General features: G+C 47.1%; 1 protein-coding gene across 1 annotated transcript in view; it reads right to left on the bottom strand.

The window, feature by feature from the left end:
• The window catches only part of LOC116783487 (calsequestrin-2-like), a 32,329-nt gene extending 24,798 nt beyond the window's left edge, over nt 1-7,531 (bottom strand). The window contains 2 exon segments of the mRNA XM_032681080.1: nt 7,124-7,306; nt 7,308-7,531. Of these exon segments, the coding sequence (XP_032536971.1) occupies nt 7,124-7,306; nt 7,308-7,358 (234 nt within the window). The 5' untranslated portion in view covers nt 7,359-7,531.
• Between the last annotated feature and the right edge of the window lie 18,279 nt (nt 7,532-25,810).

The raw sequence follows: 25,810 nt of genomic DNA, 5'->3' as shown, positions 1-25,810 counted from the left end.
AGGAATGAGCAGACAGAAATAAGAACTGAGGAAAGCTTTAAATATACACAGCCCTTTTTGCGCAGGGTTCCAGGTGTCAGAGGTCTGCTAGCTGACGGCTGTCTGTCTCCTGCCAGGGCTGGACAGGGTTCCCAGAAAAAGGACGTATCATGTATGGCAGCTGGCCTTCACCGGAGCTGCGTCAGAGAGCACACAGGAATGAGCACCATCAGCACCGCTCAAGAGGGAGCACTGACCCTCCCGGGGCACCGGGGAGGGGAGGAGTGACTGCCTGGGAATTGAGTTCTTCGTTGTTGCTGCTTGCTCTATTTCCTTGGGCAAGTTTTTTTTCTCATGTATGTAGGTAAATCCCAATGTGCAAAGGAGAGAAAGAAAATAATTTGGACCTTGCTAGGCCTTTCCTAGGCCATGGATTTCTTGCCTGGGTGCCTGTTATTTAGAGACAGAGGCTGCAAAAGGATATCTTTGGTCATCAGACCCATAATCTTGTCATTCAATCTCTGTCACAAAGCGGTCAATGTCCATTTAAAACTGGTTAGACTGTTCTCCCCTTGAGCCTTCCTTCTCTGGTGATTAGGGACTTTGTAGTTCCAGACTTGTTTTATTCATAGACCATTTGTCCTTAGGCTTTGAGTTTAAATAGCTCTTCTCTCTCTCGGGTGTTTAAAGAGAATTATCATATCCCCTTTCCATTCTCCCTACAAATGATACTCAGGCATGAAGGAAGGGCAGTCACAGGCTTTGATTAGTTTAGTTTTAGATGAAGAGCACTGGCAGACCAAGTTCTGGAATAAGGTCGGGGTGGGCGAGCATGGCATGGCCAACCATACCCACTCTGCCCCACAGAGCAACAGCTGCCCCAGCCTGCGGTCAGGATCCTGAGAAATGTCAAGGTCCGGGGTGGAGAACATGAAATATCTACAAACACCACAATGTCCACTGAGTAGGCAAGTATGAGCTCAAGTAAGCCCTCAGGACAGGCAAACGGAGAAATTCCACCGTTGTGAGAGTGGTGAGACACAAAAACAGGTTGCCCAGAGAAGCTGTGGATGCCCATTCTTGGAAATGTTCAAGGCCAGGCTGGATGGGGCTTTGAGCAACCTGGTGTGATGACCCACCTTATTGGGAAGTGACACCTGGTCTAGTGGAAGGTGTCCCTGCCCATGGGCAGGAGGGAACAAGATGATCTCTAAGGCCCCTTCAAATCCAAACCATCCTGTGGTTCTATGAAAGGTACCTCATCGTACAAGAGTGAGACTCTGCCCCCCAGGAATCAGCCCAGCAGGAAGGCACTGGGAAACCTTGCTGGTACTTTTTGGGGAAGCTGACTAGTGTGTCAGGATGGCCAATACCAAAGAGGATGGACTTTTCAACAGTTTTCCTCAACTGCATTTCTGAAGGGAGCAGTGACTCAGAAGGAGTCTCCATGCAGCTCAAGGTCTTGCATGGAAATGGTCTCAAATTGCACCAGGGGAAGTTTAGATTGGATATTAGGAAAATAATAATATTAGGAAAAATTTCTTCACTGAAAGGATGGTCAAGTCCTGGGATAGGTTGCTCTGGGAAATGGTGGAGTCACCATCCCTGGAAGTATTTAAAAGACATGTAGTTGTGGCAGTCAGAGGTATGGTTTAGTGGTGGGCTTGGCAGTGCTGGATTAATGGTTGGACTTGATGATCTTAGAGATCTTTTCCAGTCTAAATGATTCTATGACTCTATGGCACCTACAGAGGTTGTCTGCAACAGCTGGACAGTGATAAGAGCTCATTGCTTCAAGGCCAAGGAAGCCTGCAAAGACTAAGCAGACTTGGTCTTGCACTCTGTGAGCAAAGCTAACCCAAGCTCACAGGGGTCTGCCATGTCTCCAGGGGACATTTGTATTCTTTAGATCCTGGGATTACAGCTAGTCTCTGCTCTAAGATCTGATGTCAGTACAATCCTCTCTCCAATCATAATTTAGCAGATGAGAAAGGTGCCTTTCAAAGCACAGTTATGGCTTTGAAAGTGGGTTCTTATGTTAAATGCTGCTCGTGCAGCCAGTTCAAACTCACTGCTGGGAACTGACAGAGGGACTTCAAAGAAAGAAACATGGCAATGATAGGTAATGCAGCCTTGGAAATTACTTCTATCACTGCTATACAGAAAGATCAAGTAACATAGCTGTCTCTGGATGTCAATGTGCCCATTTGTGAAACAGGGAGCTCTCTGTAACTTGTTTTTGTGACTGGCATATCAGTAAGTGAAATCCTCCTGGGTGCTGTTGCTAAAAATCGGTGGTGTGCTGGCTGTTGATGAGTTGAGACCTACTTACATGGCCTCAAAGGGCAAGTAATCGGTGCACAATTTTTCCTTTCCTTCCTTCCTTATTTTTTGCATTAGCTTACTTATAGTGGAAGCCACATACCTTTAGTAGCCACATACCTCTTCTCTTACCACTAATCAGACTGGTTTTTACTAGGGCAGTTCTCCATGAACTTTCAGTCCAGGGTCACTGTTGCACTGAAGAGACTAAAATATCTGGACTTGATGAGCCTCTCTTTTTTAAGGATATTACACATGCACACAGATGGCAAGGGAAGAATGACAGGGGAGCCAAGACTGAGCAAGTTTCAGCAGAGAAAAGAGCTTCACAAGTGCAAAAGGAAAGCCCCTAACCCCACTGCTTGTTATTCTTGCTACATGATTCCCTAGAGAGAGAGGCTGGCCCACTGGAAGGCAAAACTCCCTATTTAGGAGATTCAGAGATGAGAAGAAGGGAGAAGGTCTGAGAAGTGGTGGTACGAGACAGGGTGAAGTATGTTAGGGGAGATACAGAGCAGAAGAAAAGTAGAACTGGTATTTCTCAGTTTCACTGCTTTGATCTTTTCCTCTCTTGACCCTTCTTCATTAAAACTGAGACTCTTTAGGACAAGTAGCTTTTTCTCTTACTTTCCCTGTTAAATAATTATTGTGATTGCTTGGCTGTTTTGCCTTCTTCTTCACTGTGCTCACCTTATGAATTGTGCAGAGCTCTTGTAAACATTACCACAGACTAGAAATAGCTACTGTTCACTCTGGGACTGCCTGGTTCAACCTCTGCACTGCCCTGTATGAAGGATTTTCCCCGCTCAAGATGTAGGTGCTTTCCAGTAGCCTGTGGAGCAGAGTGGAGTCATAGGAGAAAGGCAAGCAGAGGAGAAGAGTCCTTTAACCTGAGCTATGAAACAGACTGTGCTCATGATATCTCTGCTCTGGGTTCTCTTAGACCAATCCTTCTCCAACCCTTTTCCACCCTAGGCAGAAAACAGTAGGCATCTCCAATCATTGCTTTGGCTATTATCCTGACAGATTAATCCAACAGCCCCTAGCTTTTCCACTGGGACCTGAGGGGCTGTCACTGCTATCCCCGGAGCTGCTGTCACACACAAAGGATGACACAGGAGCTCCTTTTGCTCCCAGAAGAGCTCAGTTGTCCCTGGATCCTGTCCTTACCAGGCGGCACCCAGCAGTGTAGGTGGCAAGAGCTCTCAGGACTGCTTCATGGTGGTTTCTAATCTAGAAAGGGACCCTGGGCTTCATGGAATCTGGTGATGGTTCCCAGTGCACCCGGGTGCAGGGAACTAAAAACCCCATGTGCTGTGCCAACTGTAATATCAGCCTGATGACATCATCCCTTTTCTGGTGATAGTGGGTGTGGACCCTGAGCTTTGGACAGTGTCAGTCAGTCCTCTAAGCTGGTCTTTTATTGTGGGAAGGAAATGTTTCCTATCATATCGCTTCTCAATCTGCTGTTCACAGTTATAGTTTGGTGAAGTCCTTAAATAAGTGCTTAACTTTACTTACGTGCTGTCAGGTTTTCAGTTTTATTTCCTAAGTATATGATAGCCTTGTAATTCTTTCCTCTCTCCACTCAGGTCTGTCTGTCAGCTGCCTCCCCTAGTAACTTTATCGGCTATTGGTCCTTTTGAACCAAATTTTCAAGAGTCACCGATGTCATACATAATAAAGCTATTGCAAGTTTTGTGAAGAGCAGGGACTTGGAAGGAAAGAGGCTGAAGTGCCCTGAAAGAAGAAAACGTTGCCATGAGAGCTCAAGCCTCGCAGAACACCAAAGGACCCAGTTAAGAGAGAGCCTCATGTGCTCCTCACTCCTGGGAGAGGCCCCAGTCAGATCTTGTAACTGATGAGCTACATATTTCAAGGAAATCATGCTGGATCTCTCCTGCTCTTTTCTTGATGTCTCAGATAATTCTTCAGTTCTTTGTTCTTTGGGATTACTCATTTCTTATAAGGTGCAGGTGGGAGAAACAGAAAGGGTGGACTTTTTGGGGGTTTTCTGGACTTAACATTTATTAAGTCCATTTCCTTCTGTGTGCCCACACACACATGTACATCAGGCAACATGATGTAACAACTCTTAACCACCCAGCTCAGACCTTTGCTTGGCTCCACACCTGCCTGTGTGTCAGATGGAAGCTCCCAATTACTCCTAATGATGGACACCAGTGCCACTATGAAAGTGGGGCTAAGGACATGATGTTTTCCAAACTGTGGAAGCAGCATGTCTCATTGTAAAACAACAGGAAAATTGTCAGTACAGTAAGGTGGAAAAACATAAGGTGCCCCAGAAAGGAGCATCTTACCATAGGCAGCACCCTGCACTAGGAGCCTTCCAAGCCAGCTGGCATGGAATAGTCAGGGCTGGAGTATTTACGTCTTAGATACTTCATTTTAGGTGTAAAGGACCTTCAGAACTCAGAGCCTGAACCCTCTACTGAAATTAGATATGTAAAGCCTTCCTGATGTGAACTTTTCCCAGGTTGGATGGAATGAGAGCCCTGTCACTGCTCCTGTGCCCACAGAGCAGCTCACTACTCTGAGTATGTGCTCAAATTACAGGAGAGCTGGGTTCAGTTGCTGACTGCTTCCAGGGATACTGATCCCAGGCAGCTCACATCACAGGTGACCATATCTCAGCCAAGGAGTCACTGCAGCCATTTCTTTCCTTCTCCCTGTGCTGGTGAACATGCAGTGAAGTCCAACAGCTGGATGAGCTCTGGCAGAGAAAGTTGAAAATGACCCCCATGGCACATTATGAATGATATCACACGAAAGAGCAGATTACAACCTGACTTGCCTACTCCTTTCCTGAGTACTCCCATGGTTGAATTAGTACAGAAACTGGGAGCACTAACATCGTGCTGGGTTGTATCCTGTGCAGGATAGGACATATTCTATCTTCTCTGTTGCCTTGTGAGACCCTCTCCCCATCTGATTCCCTTGACTGACAAAGGCAAAGAAATGTTTAGTTGGCAGATTGCTCTGTACTTGGGTTGTCAGACTGCTGCTGTGGCAGTTCCAAGTCCAGGGGAGGGACTGTGAAACTGTGAGACATGCACTGAATCAGCATTGCAAGTGCTTGGGAAATTTTGAGGTCAAAGCCACAAGTGCCAGCTGATGTGTGGCACAGTTAGCTGGTAGATGAGCACTAGGGGACTGAAGCACTACAATTGTGTAAAGTCTCCTGTGGATCTAAACCTCAGTCTCTTGCCCAAGGTCACATAGGAAGTCCATGGCAGAGAGGCAGTCAGAAACCAAATAAATCATGAGAGTCCTAAGCTCATGTTATCAACTGCTGAATCCAAACCTGAAAAACAAAAGTTTTAAGCCAGATTGTATTGAATCCATCACACACTTGATAGGTCTGATTGCTACCACCAGTTTAGGTGTCATGGGGACTCAAACTGATAGTACACAACGGATCACAGAATCATAGAAACATAGAATGGCTTGGGTTTGAAGGTATCTTAAAGATAATCTAGTTCCAACCTCCCTGCCGTGGACAGGGACACATTCCACTAGACCAGGTTCCCAAGCACCCCATTCAACCTGGCCTTGAATACTTCCAGGGATGAGGCATGCTTCTGTCAGGTTTCTATAAATATGTCCCTAGTAACAGTTTGCCACCTATCAAGCACAAAATAGCTATCCTATTAACAACAATGGAATTATACTACCACAATACTCATTTCGGCTGGAGTTCCAGCATAATTTTTTTATTTTCTTTGCCAAGTGTTATTCGATCACTCACCTGCAGAAAGTAACTGTTGCCTGACAAGTGACTAAAATCTTGTTAGTTTTTAAATCTTTCTTTCAGGTAGTCATGAGGCTTGCTGAGGAGGTCAGCAGACCTTGAACTTGACACTGGACTTTTTTGGGTCTGAGTCCTCAGCAAGCATATTTTCTAATTCACATCTGCTATACTTCTAGGGATGGAATGCATTTTCTCTCTGGATCTGATAAATGAAGTTTAAGTGTTTCTTCTGCAATTCGTACTTTCTTTCCAAATGTGTCTTTTAGCTAAGAGGGACTGTTTGCAGGCCTGTGGCAGGAAACAGGCACCTAACAATCCAGGCTTGCAGCTGTATGACTCCCTAGATTACAGCTACACTACCAGAAAAAATGCTGCTAATCTACATTGCAGTTTTTACCATGATTTATTTTACTGAGGATTCGTTCACGAAAAAATTAACAACGCTTTTTCTAGCACAGAAGTGAATGGTTGCATTAACAAGCAGGTATAGATTGATTCCAAGCAGGCAACTAAGTGTCAGAAAAACAAAAAGGGATTTAATGCTGCACCAATGGGGAGATTTTGAGATGGGGAGCTAGGACGCCCGTGTGCTGCACAGCTTGATAAGGTTTCTTGGCAGATTTCTCCTAGTGGGATAAAAAGTGGGACTGAGTCCAGAATAAGAGTGCGATACTGGCTTGCACAGAATGAGGAAGGATCGAAAAATTTCAAGCTACGTACTCAGGTTTGTGCTATTTGAGAAAGCTCAGCTGAGCTGAGTTCCTGTTGCTGAGGTTCGCAAGGTTACTTGCTATTGCCTGGTTTCTGACACACAATCCAGAAAGACTATTTCCCAGCAAACAACTGTGACGAGCACAAAAGAGGCTTTTTTTCTGGGCTTTGCAGAATTCAGGCAGGGGCTAACTCAAATGCAAGTAAACAAACACAAACTTTTGGGTGCTCAGCCTCCCCTGTATGAGACTGTTTGACTGCCCTGTCCTGTGGCTCCTCTCCACAGCTCTGACCAGAGCTGTGATACTGATCCCGACTGGGACATGCAGCAGCACTTACCTCCAGGACCATCTCTGTCATCTGGAACTGCTTTTGGGAGACCTTGTCAGAACTCACAGGCTCATGGAAGAGCAGGCAGAGCATGTCATACTTCTTCAGAGCCTGCTTGTAGTTCTTCTCGTTCAGGTCGATCACTCGGTCTTTCCCATCGTAAGTGGGGAAGTTCAGTCCCTCTTCTGCTTTTGCAGCAGAAAAGCAGGTAAAAACCTGCCAGGATCCAGCAAGTTGCCTTCATAGGGGTGCCCTTGGAGTGCACCAAAGGGTGGGTAAATGTCCCTCTCTTTCTTGATTTGGGAAGAGGGGGAGACCAAGGCTTCAGGTGCAGTTTGAACTGGGTTTCTCTTTCTGCTGCCTTCCTGGTGATCAGTCCAAACACTGCAAGGCTGGTGGGGAGCAGCAAACTTTGCTGTCCTGGACTCACAACAAAGAGAGAGACAGACAGGAGAAGCTGTGAGGCCAAGCCCTGGATACCTTACATAGCTGTGTCCAGCTCCCGTGTCATTAGGAACTCCATTTTTAGGAAGCAGTTGTTTCAGGCTAAAAATAAACCCTGCAATGAATAAAAAGGACAGATATGACACTATTGAGGGACTTGCTGGCACTCTGCATCATCTGAGAGAGAGGGAATGAGCAAGAGGGAGGTAGTGGAAGATGTCAGTCCTGGGAATATGCAGGGAGGGTTTGTGAAGGGACAGACCTCACTTATACAGGGAACCAAGGTACACTTGTCCTACTAGGGCTTGACAAAAATAGAAGGTATTTACTGCAATGTATAATAAGGGTATCTCTCTTTGCATCCCTTTGGGCATCACAGTGATTAGGCTTTTGATAACAGATCTTGGGTTAAACAGTTTCATGAAGAGTCTTCTCTGCACCACTAAAGGAAAAGTCCTGTTTCCTCAGCAGCAAAGGAGGTGAGCACTCCCGGGACTCCCTCCTCCTCCTGCCTGGGGCACCGTCCATAGCTGCTGGCTGACATTCAAGCTGTTTTCTGAAGCACATTCTCTGCTTTCAGGGCAGCAGGAGAATTGCTCGCCCTTGGATCTGTAATCTCAAAGCAGAGGGAAGCTTGTGTTGCAACCTCTCATGCCCACAGCACTCACCAAGTCCCACACATTGCTGGCAAGTGGTTAAAACCTAATCATACTAAGGGGGATGAAGGGTGGGAAGCTTGTGCCTGGGCCAGCATCCAGGGCAGGAGACAGGGCTCTCCTCAAGAGGATAGTCGGATGCCACCATCACCAGCAGCCTTCCTTTCTGTTGGACCGGAGTGGGTTTTTCATGTAAACCTGTTGTATTTCTGTTGCAAGTTGTTCTGCATATTCCTTCCTCTTCATGTCCCGGGAATGACGATCAGTTCCTCCTTCCCTAGGAGCTTGGCACCAGTTGCTGCTTTGCTGTATCACCTGCACAACGTTGCCGGGGGAGAGCGGTTCTGTGGCACAGTGTCTCAGCTCTTCCTCTCCTCTGACCAGAGTGTCACCTCTGCCCCATGACTGGCAGCAACAGGCAGGTGGAGGCAGGCCAGCTGGCCACAGGCCAGCACCAGGGCTGGCGTGGATCCGCTGGAGAAGGCATGCTGAGGGGCTGGTAGAGAAGAGCTTGACAGGGGGCACGGCTCCCTCCCCCTGCCAAAGTGATGTGCAGACAAGTGGCCTTATCAGGCCTCCTCCTTGCATGCTGCTCCATCACAGCCTTGCCCTATCCACACCGGGAAAGGTATGACATCTCTTCTTGGTGCAGCTGTTCCCATTTAATTGTATGTCTGGGATTATTTCAATATTTGGGGCAAAAGGCGAGCATTACTTAGCTATTACAGAATCGAAGAATCATTTAGGCTGTAAAAGACCAATAAGTCCAGCCATTAACCTAACACTGCCAAATCCACCACTAACCCATGTCCCTAAGCATCACATCTACACATCTTTTAAATACCTCCAGGGATAATGACTAAAACATTTCCCCGAGCAGATTATACTTATCTCCTGGGTAATTTAGGAGCACACATCCCCCTCAGCTTTCACTTCTGACCTGAACAGCCCACAACATACTAACTGAAATTCTGTGGGCAACAGTTTTCAAATCTGTCTTGTTTCCAAAGCCTTCTCTTACTTCTGCTCCTGCTTTTTCAGAAGTTCAATGTTTGCTAGCAACTTAAACTACTAATGATGAAACCTGAGGAATCAGGGTAAAAGTCAAAGGCAGACAGCTTCCAAAGTACACTTCCTACAGAGGCGCCCTTCAGGACAGTCATTTTTAGAGGGAGATGTGACAAATCTTGATAAATCTGATTGCTTTTAGTGGGAGACACAAGACTTGTGTCACAGTGGGTGGCAATGGCTGGCTAGGTTTATGGTGAACGTTTAGGATGTAAAACACGGAACTGAATTTGTGGGATGACTAGGCTTACATTGGGCTGGTTGGTTGCCTTTGAAGGACCTAATGGATTCAAGATGCAGAAGCAGGCTTCTGCTGGCATCACAATATGTTTTAAAGCAGGCACACATCAGACAGGGCTGTAAAAATGAAACATTCACAGCTACTTCAAAAATTGGCTTATGAGTCTCCTGACCTTCTTTATTCTTGGAGAACTTGAGGAATTGCTCCACTTTCATATTGCTCAAGCTATTTTTGAGGTACCTTTTAATTTGCCTAAAAATAGACACAATCCAATTTTCATTTTCTCTTTTTTCTAGAGAAGAAAAATGCTTTCTATTCACAGAAGTTGTTGCCTCATTAGCCCCACATACATCTAGTTTATCTGCTTGTGGCATGACTAGCAAAATCTGTGATTGTTAGGCTTCATCTCTGTGTCAAAGGGAATTCCTCCAGCAGACTGACACTGGGTGTCATGGCCACCATCTCTTTGTGTCTCCACTCAGGACCTTGGTGGTACTGCTAGGGCTAAATCTAGTGGACATTTTCTGTGGTCTTCTAGCTCTAGATGCATTTAATATGAAATTCAAGACATCCAGTTCACCAAGTCAGAAGTAAGGATGAATTCCTCAAAATCTGAACAACTGCCTCAATCACCTGAAATTCTTAACTCCAATAAACTTTAGCCAAAGTAGATGTTCTCCTTGCAGCCCTGCCGATACAGATCTGAAATCTTGGATTCATGTGTTTTGGAATGTTCGGAACAGCAGTTAAATACTTGAATCTGAAGAGCACTACTTTGTTTTATTCCCTGGGGAATAGTAGAGCTGGGACTGAAGCAGATGCTCCCCCAACCTGACAAAGGCCATAAGTATTGTGTCTTTCTCTTCATCATCTCTCTGGGTGCCAATAGCAGCACACTGAAATGTGCCCATCTAAGCACCAGAAGTAAATCTCCTTGGAAGTTCAAAGCTTGTCCATCCACTCTCAGATAATGTTTTAAATTTGGAATTTTTGGGCAGGCTCACAGTCAAGAAAAGTTCAGTGTGCAGACCTCATGCGTTTGGGGAACCTGAGTTTTATTGAAGGCCCATTTCTACAGGACACTGACATAAGATTTCTCTTTGTGTCAGATCTTCTCCCATGGGATAAGAGCAACAGCAGTTCCCCATGGGAGGGAAGGATGAGGGGAACAAAGAAATTCCACAGATTTCTCTGCGAAATCTTGGATTTTGCACTCACTAGTTCACTACAAATATTGTGCTATCTTTCTGCATACTCCAGTGTCTTCCTGATCCCATTTAGCTGCCTGTGATTGCAACACATCTGTTTCTCTGGGCAGTGTCATCCAAGGAATGATAAGGTACTCACTGTATCCTGGGACACTTGCCTTTCAGCTCAGATAGCTCATTTTCTGGCAAAGCTGGCATCTGTTAATCTCTGATATAAGTTAACTGCAAGGCTCAACCTCTCAACTCTGACTACTCAACCACTGACTCCTTCATTCATTCTGTTACCACATCACTTAGTCCTGCCTCAAGAAACCAGTATAATGCTTTTCCCCATCTAACCATCCCTGAAAGCTTTTTGAGAAATGAACTGGTAGAGCTCAGTGTCTGTTCACCTGAGGTGGGGCCCATGTTGTTCAAACAACCTTCAGAATTGGCTCCGAAACTTCAGGCAAAGAAAGAGATAATTAAGAGGAAAAGCTTGCTGTTGGTTTATCCACTGTTCTAGGCTCTTTGGGCTCATTCGTTGAGTAAAATCCTGGCTCTGGGGGTTTAGGTCACAAAACCACTCCTGACATTCATTGAAGTAGGATTTTATTTTGTTTCTTCAAATTTTGTGAGGATACGTAGCCAGCAACAGTGCTCAAAACAGCACAATCTCAGCCCTTCAAATTTGGCTTCCAAAAATGCTGAGTGGGGATGTAGGATAAATAAAAATTTTCTTCTTGTTGATTTTTTTTTTCTGACTCGTATTATAAATTAAGGATATACACTTTCTGCTTCTCCCTCCTGGCTGCTGCAGTTACACTCTCACCTTCACTGTCCTTTCTATCTCAAACAGTAAAAGAGGTCCCCAGCCACCACTGATCCAAATGCTTTGGTGAGCCTTTTTTCCAGGGCTTCAGGATTTAAGGTTCTGCTTCAGCTAATCTCTTTTCAAGCTTCTAAGACCTTGTATGTTTTGCAAGATAGGAGTGTTCAGAAAATATGCCTTTTTCCACCAGCCAGCCAAGCAAGGTCACAGCTAGTAGTAACTTGCAGTGTACTGCTGTCATGGGGGTGGGAGCCTCAGAGTCACACTGAACCCCTCTAAAGAGACCAAGGGGATCACTATCATCCTGAGAAAAGCTCTGCAGTTCAAGAAAACCCAGTTCTTTTTCCATTCCCTTTTGCCCTGAAAGGTGACAAGTCCTTCATGGTGCTTTACATTGCCTGTACTCTCATGCAGACATGCCAGTGATGCCAAGTACAAGGCAGAGAAACTGTGTCATTGGCGTTCCCACCCTTTTTTCCTGTTACAAACTGCCAGAGACCTTTTGAGCACCTGAAAACACTTCGTATATTTTGACTGAGGTGTCCTGAGACCTGCTGTGTGGTAAGAGGATGCTATAAACCTTTCTATTTTACAACGCATGGACATTGATTTTGATGAGGAAAATCAAACACTCAGGAGTCCTGACTCACTCTCAGCCACATAGACGTTTCAAAAAAATATGTCTTTTTTAGACAGCATGTGCCCCGGAGCAAAGTTGCTGTGGGAAAGAAATAAATAAATTGAAAATGAAAAGCATTAGGAGAAATTCTGGAAGGAGACAAGGCTGCTGCTTCATGCAGAGTTCTGACAAGGGACATCTGAGGGCAACTTGTTGTGGTGGCTCGGGGGACCCATCAGGTGGACTGGAAAAGGTGGCAGGTAGTTTGCAGCAGGACACAGAGGCAGCAACCTGCCTACCTCTCCTAGCCTGTGGGAGGTGGGTACTACTTATCCACAGGCAACCCACTCTGGAAAGGGTAGAGGCACTCCCTGGGGGGCTTCCTGCAGGTAGCAGTGGGATAGGAGAATTTTCTGCATATGACAGCCACCTCTGCTTTGCTAGTAATAACAATGAGTTGTTATAACAATAACTCCAGCTGTGATCCAGAACTATTCCAATCATGCTGCATAAAGCAGCCTGCACAGAGACCCGACCACGCCTGCAGTGGGCTCCTGCTCACCTCTTCTGCAGGACCTGGGAGCAAGAAGGGGTCTAACATGCATCTGGTACTGGGGTCTTCAACCTTTTTTTTGACGTATGAGCTCCTAAAATCATGCTGGTGTCAGTGCAGATTTCTGTGCAGCAATTTAAAGCTGACTGATGAGAGGTTTTGGGGGTTTTTTTGTTCCCCATCCCCCTCTAATGCACCCTACTTCAGAAAAACTCCAGAAACAAACCTACAATATGTCATTGCCACCCCACCCTGTTTTATGTCACCTTCCTCTGCTGAGATGTCACAACTAATGAGTTAAATCAGTTGCCCCTGAGGCAAAAGCATAATCTCCTGCCTGATGGAAAGGTATGGACAGGTGCCTCAGGAGGGAAAGGAGGTGGCTATGGGTAGGAGATGGATGCCCAGGTTTCCCAAAGGGTTTTGGAAAAATCTTTTCATGTCTCAGTACTCCATCTGAACTATGCCAGTGTGGTCCAGGATGATATGATGCAGCAAGGTGCTTAGACATCAGACTGATAGGGATTAATGCTTTAGGCAGGCAGGGAGCCTGGACCAGCTCTGGGCTCTTGGGATGCTGGAGAGGTGGAGAAGGGGATGCAGCTGTGGCTGACCAGGCTGGGTATGTTCCTGTGAGAGATGCTGAGATCTCTGTGAAAGCCCAGTGACCCACAGCCAAGCCCTAAGCTGGTGCAAAAGTGTGGCCTAAAGATGGTTCCCCAAGATCTGGGGTGTGATTGGTGAGACTGAGCTCTAGCCCCGTACCTCAGGAATTACTAATAATATCATGATAATACAATTATCACTAATAACGTAGAAGAAATGTATGTAAGGTATGTTCCCTTTTGGAAAACCTTAGGGCACATACAGTCTGGCCAATTCCATCAGTCCCCTGCCGTTTTTCTTGGAGGAGATGGGGTCGTTGGACTCCTGCCTAGCTTTGGCCATGATTGGTATGTCCTAGCACATGTCTGTGTCTCTGCCTGCACGCAGCCTTGCACGTACTAACCACCAGCGCTGCTTCCACCCACCCCTCCGGGGACAGGGTCTAAAAGGATCCTGCACCAGGCAGGGTGGTGGACAGGTCTGGGGTGACATTTGCACCTCGGGTTTCTCCAAGCCATGAGAGCATCAGCATATTTAATGACATCTTGATGATTGGAGGGGTGTTTAATTTAGTGGTGTGGCGTCTGCTGCTGCTGACGGAGCTGTTCCCAGCAGATTTACACCTGTTGCAGTGGAGTGGTAGTTCAGCTCTCCTTTGCTCCCGGCATCCTGTGTGGCCCCTTAAAACCTTCCCCCTCCCTTGCCTGGACCATGATGCCAGTTGGGGCACAGCCGGCAGGCTGGGAACCACTTGGGTAAGCTCACCAGGAGCCTCATTCCTTTTGGATGATGAGCCAGACAAGCTTAGTGTGCTCCTTAATTAAAGGAGGCAGAGAGGATTTGCTGCTCTTGAATTTCTGCTCCGTTTTTACCTCCTTCTTCTCTAACTGGGTTTTGTACGGTCTGGCATAGCCTGAAGTCTCTCTAAAAAGTTCATTGGTACCTGTTAGGAACTTGCATTTCTGGGACAAATGGTTTTCCAGGCAGTACTGATGTCTTACAGGCAATCCTTTATGCATGCCCTGGGCATGCTTCTTTTTATTTTTTTTTAATTATTATTTTTATTTTTAATGGCGGGTAAATTCTTCTGTGGAAGTAAGCCCTACTGGCAGCAAACCCACTGTGGATATTGGTATGTATCTGAGGTACAGTTACACAGTGTTCCCAAAAATTCAGCAGTAATGACTCAGGTATCCCCTTCCCTTGGATCATCAAGTCGGCCTAGAAACTTGAAGATCTGAGAAGTGATATCTTTCTCTGGCATGGCAGCTTCAGAGTGCCTGTGTTCAAGCTTTCACCTTCAAGCAAAAAAGACAGAAACGCACCTCTATTTTTGAAAAAAGCACCTCTATTAAAATGCCTCTGTTTGAAAATGGAAGATGAAATGTTTGAGTAACAGTGTAAAACTTGCCATGAAGAGCCATAGAAGGATCTGAAAATCACAAACTATATGATGATATGCTGGAAGTTAGCAAAAAGATGGAGACTTCACCTCACCTCACTCCTTAGGGGTGGCTGGAAATTGCTGTTGAAGCTGATGATGGGAAGAAGCATGTCATAGAATTACAGAGTCATAGAACAGCTTGGTTTGCAAGAGACTTTAGAGATCACCTAGTTCCAAGCCTCCCAGCATGGGCAGGGACGCCTTCCACTAGACCATGTTGCTCAGAGCTCCATCCAAGCTGGCCTTGAACAATTCCAAGGATGGGGCATCCACAACTTCTCTGGGCAACCTGTGCCTGTGCCTCAACACCCTAATAGTAAATAATTTCTTTCTAATATCTAACCTAAACTTACTCTCTTTCAGTTTAAAGCCATTATCCCTTGTCCTATCACTACATGTCCTTGTAAAAATTCTCTGACTTACTGAAAAATTGTCTCTGCTTTTACTGAAAATGAGACGCTACCCACAATTCATGCGACTAGTAGATTTTGGGTGGAGGAAACATCTTGCAGCTCCTTTTGAGTCTTTTCACCCCTCTCCTTAGAAATGGCCACCTATACTTGAAGAAACATTGGCTTGTTTGATGAAGAGTCTCCTCATCCTGGGACAGAGCACTGGCCCATTGGTCATCTCTGCTGTGGAAGGCTGGAAAGCAGAGACTGAGGCTGCAGCTGGATAGGCTGAATGCTCAGAGGAGCCCTGCTAGAAGAAAGATACTTCAGCAGCAGCCTCCTGCACCAGCTCTGTCCTGGGATAGAAAAAAAAAGCCCAACACACCCAAAAACGTGCAGCCAATACTTTCCCAAAAGAAAAAGCAGTAGGTGTGTCTCTTCAAGCCTGGGACCAGCAGTGTGTTGTGCCAGAACATGGCTCGGCTTTTCTTTCTAACTTGAAGGTTTCTAGCTAAGCACCACCTGGTAGAACCCCTGAGCTGTAGCCTGGATCATGGCTTCCATAAAGGGCTACTGGGCTCACTCATATTTATAACACTTGCCCCTGCTGTGATGTGCCAGTTTGCAGAGGTCAGCTCTCACCTGGGAGCAGGGAGTCATTCCACAGGGTTTGCTCCTGTTTCCATCCCCACCTGCCAATGGGCTTCTCACCCCCTGGCAGATGGGACCTGGGGGTGGCTGGGTGAGGGGCATGGCAGAACAGTCCGAGGGGTAAAGGACACAGGGAAATAGGGTGCACAGGAGACACAATACCTGTTTTCTAGTGTAAACTGTACAAAGTAGGTGTGTGGCTTTATCTAGTGCTGCAGGGAAAGTGGGAACCACTACATCCCTCTGGGAGACAGGCTGTCTGCAGGCAGGTGAGTTTTCTTCTTCAGGTGCATTTCAGTTGGCACTGTGGGTAAGGAGGATCTCAAAATCTAGGGCCTGACTCCAGCTTCGACCCTTCTCCTGAGTTTATCAAAGATGACTTTCGACTGACTTGTACAGCTGCCAGCTGTACAGCATGGTACACTCCAAGTGGAGTTGTAGAAAAGAGAGGATTAGACCACCAGATGCCAGCCTGTGGCCAACATTCAGATATTCCTCATAGGTTGGCAGCGAGAGCATATTATGGCATTGCTCTTGATAGGTCTCTTACTGAGCGCCATGGTCCTAGTGAAGGCTGAAGATCCCCAAATGGGGGTATTTTGGTGGGTAGGAGACAGAAGCCACCTTGGAGGATGTGACAGATAAGAAGTCAGGCTGTACGTTGATGGTGTTCTTCATTCTCATCTGTCTCAGAGCATGTAGGTGGTGTCAGGAACCAGCGCTGCCAACTCAGCTCTTCCGCCTCGGGAGCTGCACGTCACAGCTGTGTGCAGCACCCTCATGCTGACGGCTGCAACTAAGCTCCTACAAAGCTCCCTGGATTAGCAGGTGTGGATATACAGGGCAGGGATGGAGTAATTTGAGCTGGAGTAGTTAGTGCAATCAGGCAAATGTCATATATAAAAAGAGGATCTAAAATGATCTAGCACAGCAGTTTGTGCACAGTTCTTACTGGCCAGTAGCAGGAAACTAAGGTAGCTTTATTTTAGTAAATATAACTGATCCCTGTTCTTCCTTGGCCAATATATTTTTCTTGTCTTTTTTTTTTTTCCTTCTTGTGTTTCTATGTAGGGTTTTTTCCTTTCTTTCCATTTCAATCTTGAACAGAGGGAAAGATTCCCAGGAGGATTACAGAGCTTTCATTATGCTATCTGGGATGCTTTGACAAAGACACAAATGGCTGCCTTACCATAAAGTGGTGTTTTCTGCACTACTTATATTACTGTTTTGTCTGAGTTAAAGCCTGCAGATTTATGAACACAATGCCCTTTTAAAGGACCAATTTCAGGCTACAGTCATTTCAGGACCACTACTTCATTTGCAAGTAGCAGATTTTTAGGGTTTAAACAGTCAATTAGATATTTAAGGTTAGTCTTGTGAAGATGTGAAACTTATATTTTTTGCTGCTCTTAGAGTTTGTTCTGATTACTGTTTGTCCAGATTAGACCCATAGAGCAGATATTTAGGCAGCTAAATGAATCAGGACAGGGTCTGATTCAGTGATGCATTCAATATTTTTCAAATCTGATGAAGACCCCAAATATTTAAGTCCTTCTGACTTTCATGTGTTGTGATCATACACAGAACTATGTGGCTGAACAGCATCATTTATCCTGACAGTATAAATGCAAATAACAGCACCTGCCAAAAAGGGGAGGACAACCCAACAATCATCTCAGGCAGACTTTCAATTACATTAATTGAAGTGCTAATTGAAAAATATCCATCTAAAATTCTCCAGTGGTAGAAAGCACAGATCCTGCAACATAAAGGACTTTAAAAGTGTGTTTTAATTTGACAGAACTGGTTTGATAAAAAAGTGAAACATTTCTTTTGACTTTTTTAATTGTGATATTTTTATTTTCATCCAAAATTCCCTTCCTGCACCTAACCCGTTTCTCAGATGAGCGCTTGGAGACCACTGCTTGAGTATCAGACCCTAACATGCACATACACAGACACACACATATTTACTGGAAGCATTGTGAGGGAAACCTGGGAAGCTTGGTACTCGGGGAGAGGGTGCAGGAGCAGCCAAACCTGTCCAGAGTTGTCCAGTCCTGAGAGACTTCACTTATTAAACTTTAGTGAACCAAACACTACGACCAGCTGCTGTCTTAAGCTACCCAGTGACAGTAGCTTGGCTTTTTTTGCCTGTAAATTACTGGACACAGGTGGGAAATTTATTAGCGTAAGTAAACTCAGGAAGCAGCACTCCATCCATCTTCCCACTGACACTGACAGTCTGTGAGATGTTGACCTTCTCTAAAGTGTTAGTCTGGATAGACCTGAACCTAGGAAAAGCACTTAGACCTGTGCTCAATTTTGCATCCCCATAGGTCTGCCCTTGTGCTAGAAGTTAAGTATGTGGGTCACTGTTTTCCTGGATCAGAGCCTAACTCCTGAAGGTCCATTAAGATTTAGCTAGATAGAGCTTCTTAAACTAAAACTATGCAATTAATGTGTTGGGATCTATTCTCTTTTCTGTTAGTGGCTGATTTGTGATGAGAAGGCTGGGCTGTTCAGAAGTATGCATCCAGCCATCAACAGTTTCTCACAAACTATCAACTATAAACATGCTAGTAATTTCTAAATTACTAACAAAGTCTTTTCTGGGGTGCTTTTTTGTAGCTGATCAAGACTGTCCCTCCTTGCAGATCCAGTACCCTCATGTAAAGGTCTAAATTAGCGTCCGAACTCCAAAGTCCAAAAATGACTTTGCTTTAGCTGGGAGTTGTCAGAAGACTGAGAACAGCTGTTGCAGGATGACCAGGTTATCAGAACGAGCTGGTGGCTCTTGAGTCTCCTTGGTGATGGAATATAGTCCCCTCTGTCACATGGTGGTGTGCTCATCATGGCAGGAAACAGGGACAGATCTCTCTAACCCTCTCACACAGGCAAAGGAGGTAACGATGACCTAGTATCATAGAATCACAGAATGTTTTGGGTTGGAAGGGACTTTAAATATCATCTAGCTCTAGAGTTCTGAGAACTGTCATACTTGGGGTACTTTTCTCTGGCGTGGCAGCTTCAGGGTGCCTGTGCTCAAGCTTTTACCTTCAGTCACAAGAGGGAGAAAAGCTTCTCTACTAAAAGCATCTCTGAAGATGGAAACTGAAATGTTTGGGTAATAATCACAGACTATATAACAATACGGTGGAAGTTTGCAAAAAAGGTGAAGACCTCTCCTTGCTCCTTAGGGGCAGCTGAAAAGTGTGGTTGAAGCTCATGGTGGGAAGAAGTGCATCGTGGTACCGCAGAGTCATAGAATAGTTTGGGTTGCAAGCGACTTTAAAGATCACCTAGTTCCAAGCCTCCCAGCATCGCAGGGAAAACCTTCCACTTGATCGGGTTGCACACCTGGAGGGATGGGGGATCCACAGCTTCTCTGGGCAACGTGTTCCAGTGTCGTGTTTTTGAGATCCTCAGTTTTTCCTCAGCTTTAGATACTTGTCTAACCAGCGCCGGGTTTTCCCCCCGCTCCTTTCCGGCCGCCTGAGGGCCCGGCCCCGCCGCCACAGCGCCCCCGGTTCATCCCCAGCCCGCGGCCGCCGCCCACCGGGGAAGCGCCGCCGCTACCGCCGCTGGCCGCCAGGTGGCGCCGCCGCCCCGCGTGTGGCGGCCGTGAGGGACCGCGGGGAGGGACCGCGGGGGACATGGGGACAGCCCTGCTCCCCGTGTCCAGGGATAGCCCTGCTCCCGGTGTCCAGGGACAGCCCTGCTCCCGGTGTCCAGGGATAGCCCTGCTCCCAGAGACCAGGGACAGCCCTGCTCCGGGTGTCCAGGGACAGCCCTGCTCCCAGAGACCAGGGACAGCCCTGCTCCGGGTGTCCAGGGACAGCCCTGTTCCCGGTGTCCAGGGATAGCCCTGGTCCCGGTGTCCAGGGACAGCCCTGTTCCCAGAGACCAGGGACAGCCCTGCTCCGGGTGTCCAGGGACAGCCCTGCTCCGGGTGTCCAGGGATAGCCCTGCTTCCAGAGACCAGGGACAGCCCTGCTGCCAGTCACCAGGGACAGCCCGCCGTGGGCAGGGAGAGCAGGGAAACCCGTGCCTGATGCCGCATCTGCCATGCTGTGGCCTCTGCCTCTCCCGCTCAGCGCCTCCTGACCCCTACACCGCAGCCGCGTTCAGAGCGCGGGTCTGGTTGCAGAAGGACCTTCTCCTTGTTTCGCTGGGTGGTGCCAAGCAGTGCCCTTGTGGCCAAGAAGGTCAGAGGTATGCTGGGGTGCATTAGGAGGAATATTGCCAGCAGTTCGAGGAAAGTGATCCTGCCCTTCTGCTCAGCCCTGGTGAGGCCGCATCTGGAGGGCTGTGTCTAGTTCTGGACTCCTCAGAACAAGAGAGGCATGGAGCTCATGGAGCAGGTCTGGCAGGAGCCAACAAAGATGATTAGGAGACTGAAACATCTCATTTCTGACGAATGGCTGAGCAAGTTGGACCTGTTCAGTCTTGAGAAGAGAAGACAGAGAAAGGACCTTACCAAGTATTCAAATATCCGAAGGGAGGGTGTCAAGAGGATGGAGCCAAACTCAGTAGTGCCCAGCAACAGGACAAGAGGAAACTGGCAGAAACCTGACCATGAGGAAGAACTTCTTTATTGTGTGAGTGACCAAACAGTGGTACAAATTGCCCAGAGAGGTTGTGGATTCTCCTTCCATGGAGATATTCAAGAACTGTCTGGACACAGTCCTGTGCAATGTGCTCAAGGATGACCGTGGTTGAGCAGGGAAGTTGGATGAGATGATCTCAACAGGTCCCTTCCAGCCTTACCCTTCTGTGATTCATCGTTTTCACCAGGACCAGATCTGGGCTCCAAAGTGATCCCCACAGGCAGTGTTTGCACAGATGACAAACGTGAGAAGGAATGGCAGGGAATCAGAGGACTTGGAAGTAACTGATAGTGTGAAATGCAGGTCTTGGCTTTCCATTTTTAAAACCTAAGGCTCTCCCTGGCCCCAGCAGTTGCAGAAGGCAGCTTTTGAAGCCATGATCCATGGCAGCATTTTAAAGGGTCATAAAACAAAACGTAAAAAAGCTCACCCCCTCCCAATCAAATAAAAGTCTTATTTATGTAAATTAAATCTTGCAATTTAGTCATGTAACTTTTACAGCTGTGATTTTTGAACAGGTAGAGATGGGTCTGCTGTGTTTTTAAGATGTGATAAACCCTTCTCCCAAGGTAGAATGTCGCAGCAAGGCACACCCCCACCTTTCGCACGGTGGGATGTTGTGCACTCTTCCAGCACTGATGGAAACAAGATTACATGGCCAGTTGGACTCGGGTTTAGCCTATTCTGTTGGGCCCACGCTTCACACCAATTCAGACAGCCTGGCATCACTCCCCCTTTTTGCAGACCGGAGAGAGGAGGCAGTCAGAGCGCACGGCAGCAGCGAGAAGCGGCGGGGTCTCCAGGCAGCGCTGGCGGGCACAGATGGCGTTATTTCCCCCCGAGGGCCGCAAGGTGCCCGCAGCGATGCTGGTGTGCGGCTGAGCAGGGCGCTGGGATTTGCATGTGCCCTTTGCACGCCAGGCGCCGGCGATTTGAATGACAATGGGACGAGGGGCAGGTTAGGTGGAAAGATATTTCTCTGTCTGCGTGGGCTGGCGCTGGCAGCTGCAGTCCAGCAGCCGTCCTCGCCTCCCCTATCAATATCCTTTCCCCTGAGCTGGAGGGACTAAGGGATAATTTAGTCTTTATGCTAGTTTGGACTTTGCCTGATTACCAGCTGAGCCTGATTACACAGGCCTTACCGTCCCTTCTGGGAAATAGTCCAGACAGCACGGAGTGGCCACGGCTCCTCCTGCCAGTACAGCCACTGCTGATTTCATTTTGGATTGCAAGATGGGTGGCTTGTTCTCTCTGCTGTCCTCCCTGTGCACCCACCGTCTCGAACCAAAGGACCTAGTTTCTCTTGAGGACCATAAATTACATTCACGTGCAAGGCTTGAATACATACAGAGTCAGCTGCTGGGAAGCTGAGCTCTTGAGACAACTGATGACATGGATCTGGGTCCTGGAGCAAGAAACACAGTGGAGCCCATCTTCAGGTGGGCCTCTTTACCCATTTCAGTTTCCCTTTTCTTTCACAATTTACCTTTTAAGCCCCAGTATGTGCCAGTCCGTGACATAGCTGTAGTGGGTGCGTTGGGTATATGTGTAACTGGGAGCAAAAGTGAGTTGTCAACGTGTAGAAACTGGTCCAAGCAACAAAGCTGAAGATCTGCTCAAGCTGAACATTCCAGCTTCAGCTTTTTCAGTGAGAACAGAGCAAGTGGCAGGCTGGGCAGCACTGAAGTACTGGGAACTGGCAGCAGCTAGCAGTTGCAGTCCAGCAGCCAGCCCATCCTCCCCCATCAGTTGCTACTTAGGAGCATTTGGATCAGCCAGACACAAGATTCAGATCTCCATCCATATCCACAGTTCTACAGAGTTCAGAGGAAGGGAAGTTTTGGCTTTGGACTTGTGCAATTTTCAAAGCTAATGAACATATGGTGTTTTACTTGCTATCTTCAGCCCCTCTGTATAAGCTGTGATCCAAGTTTTAAATACTGTAGATGAATAAGGATGGTCATGGTCCTGCAATCATTTGGACAGGAATTATGTGGGGAGACAGAGAGACATAACGGAAAACTAGAGCCAGGACCAGTTTAAAAAGACCCTTGCACAGCTGCAGTAATCTCAACTGTGTTTCACAGAGGAGTTATCCCAACTTCTGAAGCTCAATGAAAACACTTGACCCTTGACTTGAACTGAGACCTCTGATTATTGATCCCAGGAAAACTTAGGAGAGAGGGCAGTTGCATTCTGCCTGCAGCAACTCTGGCTCCTGAATAGCTCCTCCTGTTTTTAGGAACTGTCACACTGAACCGTCCCTTCATCCTTTCTACATTGTCTCTACCGCCTGTTCATGACTAGGACTGTATGAGGGTTTGACTCCATCATCTTTGGAGCCCCCTTTGAAATAAGTGTAGATTGCTCTTATATTGCCTAGTAGTCCCTCCTCACCAGAGTGCAAGCCCAGCTTCTACAACCTTTTCTTATAGTTCATGTGTTCCAGACTCCTCACCATGTCGATGTTTCCTTGTTTTTCAATATCCCTCTGGAAATTGGGGGGTTCAAACAGGACAAAGTATCTAGGCACAGTCTCACCAGGACTGAGCAGATTGAGGTAATAACTTCTCTCAATCTGCTGACCACCTTCCTCCTAATGTAGTCCAGAATGTGGATTTCATTATTCACAATGAAAGCACTTGGTTTGGCCTCTGCTTGTAATCTTGGTCCTTTTCATCAGAGTATAAACAGGTATATCTACACTGACAGACCGTTAAGGCCAAAGCAATGCTCCTGGTGGCACTGGTGGTCCCTCCTACTTCTAGCTGGCATTTGGGATTTGACTCCCAGAGCCTCATTAGTGGTGGCATCCTGGGCATTTGTCCATGCTCTCTTCCAGGTGTCTGAAATGATGTGAGAGCTGGGACACAGCACTGTGCATCCAGCTGCTGACAGTGGATGTGTCAGAGAGTGGGGCTCGAGCAGTGGTTTGTCTGGTGGCACCAGTACACAGCCTGGCACAGGCTGATCTCTCCTGTGGCACTGCAGGCTCAGGTAGCACAGTGCTATCCTGAGCTCTGGGGCACAGATGGTCTGAAAGAGATTCTCTTGTACATGATGGAGCAAAACATCATATGCAATGTTGTGACAACTATTTTGGACCAAAGAGCTTTCTGTCAGCATCTTGTTTCCAAGCATGGCTAGTAGTAGCTGTGAAGGGAAAAGGTATAGCTTTGGGACATTTTGGAAACACCTACAGAGAGGAGTTTGATCAATATTCCTGTGACACAGCCTAACAAGCAGGATGACTCACAGTCCAAGCCATTTGCTGATTTTGCAGTGGTACTGTGAGCTCTTTTTCATTGTATCCAGGCACTTTTGCCCTCATAGGTGATTTAAAGATGGAACATTTCCAAGTTATTGAAATACTCTGTATTAATTTTTCATTTTCAAGAGGCTTTTCACTTAGGCTTTATTTTTAAGGTGAAGCAAAATATTGTCATTGATCTGAAACTTGTTTCTTTGCAAAGAGTTTTTGCTAGATGTGTAACTTCAAATTCCAGGCTGCTTTTTTTGTATGGATTGAACACAAGAGTTGAATTTGTAAAATTGCCTCTACCAAAAAGATAGAGGAAAATTATAGAAACCTCGATACTCCTAGACTTCAGCTGACCCTTCTTCCTAAGTTTTGGTTTTTGGGGGGTTGTTTTTTTGATTTGGTTTGGTTTGTTTTTTTCTATTTTTTTCCCTTGTAAACAGGTTGTAATGGTCTGGCTAAAAGCATTGTCATTCCTTGCGAACTGCAAGGGATGCAGGTATTGGTGTGCTGTAGCCCCAGTCCTGGGCTGGGAGCACTGGGAGGTGTCCAGACCTGGGAGGTGTCTCCTGAGTATCGCTTTGTACCAAGTGATGTGTCCTGGCCTTGGCTCCTTTTCCCATGCTACTTGTGCTGCCATCACCGACAGTGATCCGAGGAGGGCTGTGCTCTGCACCCTGCTGAAGTGGTGCTGCTTCAGGACACAAGCTGGGCTTCAGCTATTAAGAGCAGTTGGGCTGAGGTGGCTAAACCTTCATGGTTTAGCTCATGTGTAACCTGGGCCCACCGCCCGCAGAGCCGCCTGTAAGCCTTTAGCTTGCCTGTGACAGTCCATGGTTAGGTAGCAGGGGTGCTGCATTTGGGCTCTGCCCCTGCTGCTCTTATTTGTGGAAACTGGGCAATTGGTGCATGGAAAAAAAGCCTGCAGAGGATGCCTTGCCACCCGCTCGTCTGCTGGCAATAACCCAAAGAGCACATGTCAGGGTGGCCACGTTCGAAGGAGGTGCGCGGCTATGGAAACCTGCCTCTGCATGCCCAGAGAGCATGTGAGAGCCTGCAAGCAGGAGTACTAATGCTTCTCTGCCTTGGCTCCCCTGTGATCTTCTGCAAACAGCCCTGCGGGGAGAACCACTTCATTTTCTGGTCTGCATTCCCTACGCTCACAATACCTGGGGAAAAAATAGCTCTCTTTTCTTGAGAATACATATCAAATGCCCGGGGCTGTAATGAAATATAGATCTACCTGATGCTGGACATAATATACGGGTATTTCCTTCCACACTTGAGGAAAGAGCCTGCCATGTCTCCAGCTCACAGCAGCCTACTGCAGCTGGAAGAGAGCCACTCTTGAGCTTCACTCACTTTATTACCAGACAGCTAAACAAAGATACGATGTTTGTCAGGGTATAGTGAGGCTCCTGGGGAAAAATGATCTACAGAGGTCAGTCAGGGGCTTTTACCAAAGACCCTCTATGGAGAATTGGTTTCTGACTACTTGTGTCACCAGTGCTTGTTTCAGGGCCACCCAGGTGTCTGTCGTGCCTCTGATCTGGGGGTCCTTCTTAAGCAGCTGCAGATGCCTGGCACATTTTCCTTTCAGGCCTGACCCATTTAACGCTGAGGAGGGCAGGTGAGCACAAGCAGAGCCAGAGCTGGACTGGAGAGAAAGGTAGAGGCAGGGAGACCTGAGTTGCCCCAAAGTCCTTTCCTCGCTGCAGTGATGATCGCCACTCAGGAAGAGGAGAGGGATAAACTCTCTATCTGGAGGAGCTTGCTCAGACAGAGACCCACTCTACTGTGGCTCCAAGCATGGTTTGAGCCCAGTGTGCAGCTACAGTACAGCAGCTTAATGAGTTGCCATAAGCCAGTCACACCATGGTAGCCATCTGTGTGCACCCCACACCTGAGATGGATGTGTGGCATGTGGTGGGGGTGCTGAGGAAGTCACCTCACCTCCCCTTCTTCACTATTTCAAGTGGCTTTGAGTTTGTCAGAGTCTGTGGGCAGTGACCTCTGCTCAGCTGCCGTAGGCTGATGAGCCACCAGGCTGCAGAGCTTGGAGCTGCTTGCCCTTTCCCAAAGTGAGGAGTCAAGCTTTGCTGGAAGGAGATGTTTCCTTACATCCTGCCCATGC

This window comes from Chiroxiphia lanceolata, chromosome 2, assembly GCF_009829145.1.
Source record: "Chiroxiphia lanceolata isolate bChiLan1 chromosome 2, bChiLan1.pri, whole genome shotgun sequence".
Classification (NCBI taxonomy): Eukaryota; Metazoa; Chordata; class Aves; order Passeriformes; family Pipridae; genus Chiroxiphia; species Chiroxiphia lanceolata.
The sequence above is the reverse complement of the archived record's forward strand: the minus strand, read 5'-3'. Positions and strand labels throughout refer to the sequence as shown.